The sequence below is a fragment of the Schistocerca piceifrons genome, chromosome 2 (genome assembly GCF_021461385.2).
Source record: "Schistocerca piceifrons isolate TAMUIC-IGC-003096 chromosome 2, iqSchPice1.1, whole genome shotgun sequence".
Classification (NCBI taxonomy): domain Eukaryota; kingdom Metazoa; phylum Arthropoda; class Insecta; order Orthoptera; family Acrididae; genus Schistocerca; species Schistocerca piceifrons.
Genome location: NC_060139.1, coordinates 398,689,751 through 398,699,975, shown reverse-complemented (window position 1 = coordinate 398,699,975; position 10,225 = coordinate 398,689,751). Strand labels below are relative to the sequence as shown.

The window sequence follows — 10,225 nt, the reverse complement described above, 5'->3', positions numbered from 1 at the left end:
TCATATGACACACAGACAGGTGTGATAATCCTGGTAATATGGAGACGAGATGACACTGCATTGATTTTTATTGTGCCCCAGAATGTAACATAAAACCTTTTAACACAAACAAATTCAAGAATTTCCAAATTTCTTTGTAAGTACACATGGAAGTGTACCATGGGAAGATAACTACGGATGAATGTTACTGTACAATATGAAATACAAATAAAGACAGGCAGGAATAATTTTTTACCTCTTTATCCATAGTGCCTGTTGTTTCTTATTAATCATAAACTCATCCAAAAACTTCGATAGTTTGTAAACAAACCAGGTTGGTGTATACATCGTGTCTGCACGACTTTTCTTGGCAATAGGTGACCACAAGTGAACATTTTCATAAACAGTTCTCCGCCTGGCAAAATCCCAGAAATTCCACTGTTTGCTGCCTGGTCCCCTCCATTTTTTAAAAAAATCGATCAAAATACTAAAGACAACATGACACACAAATGTTGGTGCCATGGTAGCTGTGACATATGGTAATGGAGCTGAAACATTGTTTCCTTTGATCCATACTGACACTGCTACAGATATATGTTTCCACATTTCCAAACTGTGTCCACATCAAATAGGCAGAAACATGTTCCGAAAACGTGTCTCAGGCTCAGTGTTTACGAGGCTTAACCCTTTGTGACGACGTGGTTTCATTTGAAGCCACCCATGATATTTTGATTCTGTGGCAAGAGCACAGTGGCTAAATTCGTAACCACGCTTCTGGACGTAGATGGTGCTGCCATCTAGCAATGAAAATTTGAACTACGTCAATATTTCTCACATGGTTGCAGTTGGCGATTCAAGTATAAGTGCCATTGTGCCATTTGTGATTGAATTTGTCTTTGAAACTTAAAGTTTCACACATGGAACAAATTCAAAATACTTTCTTGTATAAGTACATGCTACATTGCAGCAATAATGAAAATCATGTACTTTTCCCGTATTTACTCTGGTGGTTTCGTTTGAAACCACTGCGGCTGCAGGGGTAGTATTAAAATCGTATCTTTTTTTTAATTTCAGTTTTGTCAAATGTTTTCTCCCAAATTAAAGGATGAGGAAGTTCTGGCGTGTCTTTTAGAAGAAATTCCTTCTTATGTGGACTCTTGAGATTGACAGTACCAGTGATAATGAAAGTGATATTTTGGCTGAAGACAGTGATCTTGATTCACAAATGCCAAGACCAGTGATATCTAATGTCTCTGGAAGTGAAAATGATAATCGCTCTTAAAAAAAAAAAAACAGTGATCACAATTTCAGTTCTGAAAATAACGTGCCACTAATAATGTCTGTGAATTTTACATGGGCAAGGGATGACAGTACAATGCATCAATTTTTTAGAGGAAGTTGGTGTCAAAGGAAAACTGAAGGTGAAGGTATGCTGCCAGTTGATTTCTTTTTATATCTATGTGGGGACAATATGATAGGACACACAGTATTCCAGACTAATCTTTATGCGACTCAGAAAGGTAAGGATTACAGATCTCTTGAAAAAGATGAACTCAAGGTGTTTTTGGCTATAACCTTGCGCATATCTTGATTGCTTGTCATCACACAATGAACTCGGAGATAAGTACATTTCTTCACTTATGTCATTGAAAAGATTCATCTGGATTTTATCTCATATACATGTAAATGACAATGCCCTTATGCCACAAAAAGGGAATAAATGTTACGACAACTTGTATAAAATTCGGCCACTAATAAATCAATTACTGACAAGGTTCAAAGAATGTTTGCTCCTTAGTTGGAGCACATCTATTGACGAATGCACGGTGAAATTCAGAGGGTGAATATCTTTCAAACAGTATATGCCTCAAAAGCCCATCAAGAGTGGGTTCAAAATATGTGTCAGAGCTGACAAAATGGGATATATCTGCGATTTTGAGGTATATACTGGGAAATCAGATGGTGCAGTGGAGAAATATTTGGGAGAGAGGATTGTAAGAGATTTGTGTGAAGGTTTAGAAGGCAAAGGACATAACTAGTGTTCCACTTTTGCAGACACTAAAACTTGATGGTATCCTAGCCTGTGGTACCATTAGAGCCCACAGAAAAGGACTTCCTCCTCTGAAACCGGACGAAGAGGAGAAAGTGACTGGTCAGTTCGTTCTGATGGGATTGCATGTATGAAATGGAAAGATAAACGTGTTGTCTTGTTACTATCAACAACTGACTCACCTGTAACCTTGAAAGAAGTCGGTAGGAAAGAAAAGGATGGCACAATTACAAAAATACCTTGCCCACAGACAGTGAAATCTTATAATTCGATCAAGGGATGTGTAGATAAAGCGGACATGATGAATAGTTTCTATGCAATTGACAGAAAATATAGACACTGGTGGCTCAGACTGTTTTGGTATGTGATTGATATTTCTATTGGAAATGCATTTATATTGTTTCGACTAACCAAGCTAAAGGAATTTCGGCAGTGTGTTGTAGCTGGCCTTGTAGGACCCATTGTTTTCAAAGACAGTCCTGGTTGCCCAAGTGCATCATCTGAACCATGTGCCAAAAAGTGTAAAACTGTTGTTCCAGTGGAAAAACGCACATCTGAATCAAAACATCAGCCAGTACATGGCACATCGAGGCAATGTGTACACTGCAGCACAAAAATTAATCCACATAGAAGCAGATGGACATGTTTTTCCTGCCAAGTTGCTACATGTTTATCAGCAGAAAGGAACTGTTTTGTGCCCTATCACGGAAAGTGATGAAGTTTATGGTGGTGGTCTCATTTGAAGCCACCGCACTTAGTGCGCAGTGGTTTCATTTGAAACCACCCTGTACCTGCTGAAATACAGCACAAAAATTTTTTTTCACATTTTTCCATAATATTGCATCAGTTATATGCTAATAAAACAAAAAAGTTTAAAAAATGATATTTATTTTGCACCTGAAAGGGTTAAGAGAACTGTGTTTTAATTTGCATGCTTGAAATATGTGTGACAGTCATTACTGAAAATTAGCATATTAATTGCTAAACATTTTCCAATCAGGCATTATACAAGAACACATTTATTATGGGTTTATTAAAAATACACTAAGACAGTACATAAATTGTGAATCCCAATCTAGAAACAAGAAATCACTATCCACATTATAGATAAAGCAGTGAAGGTCATATCATCTGCGGTTTCTATTGTTCTTTCCATCAGTTTAACAACTGTCTTTTCTTCACAAATGGCCATGCAATCATGTCTCCTTAACATTCATTTCCCTTATATGGTGGCAAAATGTATCACAGTTCAGATGCTTTACGTAACTGGCGAGCTAGTGACGGCTGTGCAAGATCCAATGGCGTTTTCTTCTCCTTGTTCTGTATGTCCAGTCTTGCACCATGTGCAACCAGCAATCTGGCTTCAGTCTCACGATTCTCTTCACATGCTAAGTGCCTGAGGGTATGAAATGAGAAAAATTAATGCTGGAGTACAAATTCTACTCACAGCTAGGAAATAAGCAGTTACACACAATCTTACAATGGTGTGTTTCCACACGAATCAATTGGATTGATATTCAGTTCAGATCCCTGATCAATCAAGAGTTGTACTACTGCAGTATTTCCTCTTGAAGCAGCTCTGTGGAGAGGTGTAGCACCACGTTTGTCAGCAATGTTTATATCTGCATGGTTGGCTATCAGAATCTGAGCAATCTAGAACAAGAAAGTTAAAACAATTAAAACAACTAAAATGTGGAGATTCTATAAAAACTAAAGGAATCACTGGTTGCAAGTGGAACAGCTCTCTTGGCTACTCCCACAAAGCATGGACTTTGCCATGACAGCCTCAATGATACAGACAGCTGTACCATAGGTGCAACAACATCAAAGGGGTATCAGCAGAGAGACCAGATTAATACGTGATTCCTGACGAGGGCCAACAAAGCTGGTGACTGACCTGACCTTGCAGTGTTAAGCCGTTGGCAGACGGACCATGCTGTCAGATGTGAACGTTGAGTGTACCGAGTTCAACGTGCTGCTGAACGTGAGAAACTATACGACTTGTGCACACGGTAAGTGAGCCCCAATGTAGTATATGCAATTGCAACGTGCTCCAGCAGCAGTTGTCAGCTGTATCTGGCTCACAAATCACACTATTTACGAAAGGGGCATGTGTAAGATTCCTGTATTAGTTCTACTAAAACAAACTTTCCTGCCTTGTCCGTATGCTAGTCAACTTGCTCTGACTGTACTAGACAGAAATAAAAACTTCGATATCCATGAAAATGTTATAAGGCAAAAAGCATTACAAAACTATTTTACTGCAAGTAGTGCAAGGTATCCTGCTCATTAGCCAATCGAACAAACTCACCTCTCAAAGACAGTGCCCTTATATTTACATAATATCGAAGATCATAGTATATACTTATATTGAACTAATAAGGAAGTATCAGAACCTATAAAAAATGAAGTTTTGAAGAAAAAAAATTTTGGGTGCAGTGGGACCTGAAACACCAACATTCCTCCTTGTCGCTACAAAACTATGATGCTACTCATTACGCTACCACGACAACGAGAACTGCAAGACCATATGTAATATCTTACCATGTCTTGCAAGCTTTAATTGTAGCTATATTACTAATTGAAATTTAATTATAAAAAATTGTACCAAGAGCAATGCGTTTTTAATGGATCCTCAACATGCTGTTTATTTCAAAAGGCTGACTCTCATAGTACACAAGTTACAATAAAATTTCTCTTACCACAAACATGACGCTTCTTGTCATTTTATTACAACAAATCATGCAATTAATGGAGTATTTTCGAGACCTCCCCAGTTTTCTGGAGCTCAGAAACGGGATTTATACATATGGGCTTCAACTGGAAGCCAATATGGTGCCTTACAACTCTTCACCAAAGGGAGATGGTGTGTTTGTGACATAGGTGGCATTGTGACATCTCATTGGTCAACACTCAGACGCACGTTCAGAATATCTGACATGCTAGATACTGCTCTGCATGTTTGGAAAGACTCCTGAACGTGCTATTCCACGCTATGACATCAGAACCTTGGCACGCTCAATGTTTGGATGGACGGTCCATGTGCTGAAGTCGGTACAGTGAATAGCTGAAAGCAAGGGGACACTATAGCCTTTATATTTCCCAAGAAAATCTGGCTGTTAAAATGCCAAAGAAAACTTATCCTTACACATAAGTAGTTTAAGTGGCATGCACAAAACTTCAGTTATTGTATATTTGGCCTTCACACTGGCATATTTTAGTCTTGCAACTAACAAAGCATTAAAACACACAGAAACATAATAATAGACAAAAAAAGGATAACGAAAATTAAGTATTAACGAAACGGCTTTACACAATAAGACTAATGTCGGGAGGCCACTCTAAAAAATTCACTATCTCTTCCACTAATTATATCTGAGAGAAGTAATGTCACGTCAAAATTACTTGAAATTAAGCAGATTTCTGTACATATGGTGGCTTGTTGCCCATGAGCTGCCAGGTTGTATGATGACAAATTAATCCAGTTTACTATCAGTCTTAGTGGGCAGGACTTTCTGGGTATTCCAGAACCTCATATATTCTAGATGCAGTACAACTTGAAAAATTGTTCTAGTTGCTGTGTCTATACCTGACAATTTCCTTAAGCGAATCTGATAGTAGTAGTAATGTAATCTCCCATATGTTTCTTACGTACCCAGTCCCTGTGTATGTCTTGTATTTTCTTGCCATAGTCCATGGGTCCATAATCACTCAGACAATGCCCCTGTCTGTTTGGACAAAGACGTTATCGTGTAGTTTCTCGGTTATGTAATGGCCTGTCATTTCTTCCTTGGAGACACGTGATTTTCATAGTTTAATGTGTGACAGAACTCCCAGGTTTTTGCTAGCTTTTTTAGCATCAGCTGGGGGCTTTATAAAGACTTTTAGATGCAACCACAAGCCTAAGCCCCTTATCCAGAATATCTATAACACCACCACTAAGATTGTGGCTCCAAAGCTGTCAGCTAAGGTCTGTTCCTTCAGTACTCTCAAGAAGAACAATGAATATCTTATGATCACAATCCAGTCCAAAGAATTTATGTTCACCAAAGACTACACCCTATACAACAATTTCCCAGAAGTTTTTGCCAATGCCGCCTCTTTCATGACTGCAATGCCATACTGTGGAACAGTTCTGTGGTGTTTGTTAGAGTCTCACCATGTGACATCTATCTGACCTTCACATGTGAAAGTTTCCAGGAACGATGTCCTTAACAAAACAAAACCTTCCTAACAAACATTGTTCATTAGAGGGTACGGAACGCGAAAATATAAATCAGTGTGATTGGAACTGTCAGTTTGAGCACTATGAAATGCTCTGTGATCTCATATCTTACCCAGCCTTTTTCCTACAGCCAGCACATGACCTAAAGATGTCACAGTCATTTGACATAGTGAAGTACAGCAGAGTCCCATTATTCTGAAGCCCACTATTCCGAAAATCCACCAATTCCAAAAGAATTCAGATTAATATACTGATTTTTTAAAATTAAAAACAAGATAAATTTAAAAAAAAAATGTACATTTATTATTAAATAATGAAGTTAAATACAGACATACACAGAGACCAGGCTTTATTATTATTATTATTACTGTTGCAAATCTCATGAGTGGCGACGAAGGTTGTTCCCACATGCAAACCAGTTTGTAATGTATTAAAGTCTCCTGCCCTTCCCCACCAATTTTCGGATGGGGCTTGACAGTTCACAAAATTTCACCACCCTTGTAACACTGGAGTTGACATCTGCGAGGATGGTGGGCAGATCTCCAGCGAGACTGAGGGCTGCCCTAATATCAGTGTATAGGACACACGTAGCCACAATATGGTTAACTGCAGTGGCGCATCACGTATTTCACAGAGTAGTGGATCCTCCCGCCGGAAGAGGAAGCCATGTGTTAAAGGGCTATGCCTGATGCGCTGCCTGGTAAGCAGAACCTCCTCCAAGCGGTGAGGCTGACATGAAGTCTGCCAAGTCTTTGCGATTGATTTGAGCGACTGCAGTTTGTTGTCTGTCACCTGCAACCATTCAGTCTCCCACTGGGACATTGATGGACAGCACTATCCCAACATGCTTCCTTGGAGGCTTTGTTGGCCATGTCTGGCCAGATACCCAGCAAAAGGTCACCTCCTTGCGACAGTGTTGGAGCCGCTGTAAGGAGTCACAGATGAGCTGAATCAGTGAGTCTACTGGATACATTTGATGAAGTGCTTGCAGTGCACTAACAGAGTCGGAACAGACAAGAAACCTTGTACAATGGTGTGTGTGAACCCTCCCCAGTGCCATCAGAATGCTGTGTAATTCCGCACATAAATTTTAATGCTGTATAATTCTGCATCATAAATTGTAAATTGCTCTGGAAGACACATTTTAAAAACTGTATAAGGGAAAATAGCAGAACAACTGAGAGCATTCTCTTGTTGGAATCCATCAGCATAAACAACGATAAAACTGCGGTACGTACTTAAAATTGATGAAAACAAAGTCGTAAAAAGAAAATCTGGAGTACAAGTTTTCTTGTACTGTGTCAAGCCTCTGAAGATGCCAAGGCAGCAATGTGTTCCATCACTGGCTGTATATTTTGATGCCCGAGAGATCCAGATCCTTGAGACAGTCTGTAGCACGCATACCTAGTGGTTTGGACGCATGGGGCCAATTCCTAAACAGCTGTTCAAAGGTGTGTTGGACCACTGAACTAAATGTCAACGACTGAGGTGACGCTGAGATTTTCAGCGCCTGTCGAGCCAAAAGGATACATTGCTGAATCCAGAGTGGTGGTTCACCAGCTTCTGCACACAGACTCGCAAACGGGCTGGTCAAAAAAGGCTCCAGTCTCTAAATGTGATGAAAATGCCTGAAACCATCTTGAAGTGAAAGCTAGTTACTTACAGTACAGAACATACAGTATGTGACGCTCCACTTGTACAGTTCTGTAGAATCATTTGTAATCACAAAAAATTACCAATTTACACACACTTAAGAAGTAAAGTCAGTCTTTTTTTTCTGATGAAGAGCACTAAATCGACTTGAGGATGCAGGGTCATTCAAAGTCAAAACACGCAATAATTCAAGGATTTGTTATCCTCTATCTCAGATATTCACAAAATTTTGCACATTTGCTTATAGTTATAACATAGGAACTTCTGTAAAATATTTTTGGTCTCAGACTACAACTTTGTTTTACATCGAATTTTAAGTGCAGTGATATTCTGATAATTGGGCTCTGCAAGAATGTCAGTGCAATACGTACTTATCCACACAAATGCCCATAACTCAGGTGTTTATGAAGCTTTTGATTTGGATTTTTTTCAGAAGTTAGGGCATATAATTAACAGATGTCCAGTTATCAAAGTAGTAAAATCACAAAGAAATTATTTTAAAAATATTAATGTACGTCAGTTTTCGATTTAAGAAAAATTGCAAGGACATGTAAAAATGCTTGTATCACATTTCTCCAACCTGCTGAGGACCTGATTTTGGTCTTAAATAATCACCTAGATAGAAAGCTTTCTAATAAAATAAAAATTTTAATGGGTCTTCTGCAAATTAACACGCACATCTGAAGTCAAAATAATTTTTGCTGTGATGGAAAAAGGTTATTTTACGTAAGTTCATCCACTCGCTGTCTCCTGCCTCAGATGCCAGGGTATCAAATTAGCATATTTAATTATAACTCATTCTAGACAGGCACGTTAACTTTCACTGTGAAAATTTATTTCCTTTCATTTGACTAATTCAGTATTTTTTAAAGACTGTAATACATATGACTTACGTGTTCAGCCAGTCACCTGCTCACACTGATAAAGTGTTTTCAGACAGCAGTAGCATGTTTGAAACCTCTATAGGCATGAAAACAATGCAACAAATGCTGAAATTCATTGTTGAGAATAACTGGCATGCAACAATTAGTTTATTTGGCTTCAGTTGCTCTTTGTCCTCCTGTGAGACAGGTCAATGTTTGTGGTGCAGCCGTATCATTCACTTGTATAAAGTATGTTTTAAGTGAAGTAATGCTCAGTTAATTGCATTTGAAAATGTGAATACATGCACTGTTGGAAAATTACTAAAAACATCATGTCATTTGACAAACAGTACCTTAGTAAAAACTCTACAAAAAATACAAGAGTTGAGCGAAGACCACAAGATCAAATATTGCTATAATCCAATATAAGCTTTCCACTAGATCAAGGAAGTGCTAGTATATGTGGTCATCACAGACACTATTACCTAAAACTTTTTGAAAGTCATCAAAGAACTTACTGTGATCCTTTCAAAAAACACAAAGAGGTAAAAAATCTTTGAGATCAGGTTGTTAGTCTTTGTCTAAAACATTAAGTGCTAAAAGAATCTATATAAAACCAGGCCAAAAACCATGAACATGTCGTGAGATTTCTGAAAAGAAAACTAACATCAGTGACAGAAATGAAAGTGATGCAGATGTCACAAAGGTAACATTTTACGAATCAGTACTAAAAAGTCAAAGTACTGAGGATGCAAATAATACTTTCCATGATTTGGGATGCTCTCCCTTAAAATTTCACTCCATTCCAAATCACAGCAAGACTTCATATGGCAAGAAGAAGCTAGAAAAAGTGAAGCATGTTTTGGAAAGAAAAGTGTGCCGGGCATTAGATTGCAGTATTGCAGATTCTGACCATAGAGAAGAAAAATTTTATGATGAAATTGTAAAGAAAGCCAAAGATTTTGATGCCGTAATATTGTTAGAGAAAGAAAAAGTGGCTAGTCTAAGAGTACATGAAAAAATTCAAATTTTAACTTTAACTCCACCTTCTTGGTCAAAAGAAAACAATATCAGAATTCAATGTTAGTATCTCGTTCGACAAGCAAGGAAACTGAAAACAGAAATGAGTATTTTACCAATTCCTAAACTAAAAAGGGGGAAGTTATCACTGATGAAGTGGTAAAGATTGTCACTGATTTATACCAAAATGATGAATATACTCGAATGTTACCACGAGCAATAGACAAAGTTAACATTCAGAAGAATGTGTAAATGCAAAGGGGAGGGAAAAAAAACCACCCTCATACTTTCCAACTTAAGAGAACTATACTCTTGTTTTAAATGGGAGAATCCAAACATTAACATTGGTGTTTCTAAATTTTGTTCATTAACACGGAGAGGACACCTACTCGTCATTGCCAAATTTGTTCACAATTATGGTGAGACAATGTGCCC

General features: G+C 38.1%; 1 protein-coding gene across 1 annotated transcript in view; it reads right to left on the bottom strand.

Moving 5' to 3' along the window:
• Positions 1–3,043: 3,043 nt before the first annotated feature.
• LOC124776429 (26S proteasome non-ATPase regulatory subunit 10-like) overlaps positions 3,044–10,225 on the bottom strand; it is a 56,142-nt gene continuing 48,960 nt past the window's right edge. The window contains exons 4-5 of the mRNA XM_047251424.1: positions 3,510–3,682; positions 3,044–3,425 (exon numbers count right to left, since the gene is read on the bottom strand). Of these exons, the coding sequence (XP_047107380.1) occupies positions 3,272–3,425; positions 3,510–3,682 (327 nt within the window). The 3' untranslated portion in view covers positions 3,044–3,271. The remainder of the gene's footprint in view (positions 3,426–3,509; positions 3,683–10,225) is intronic.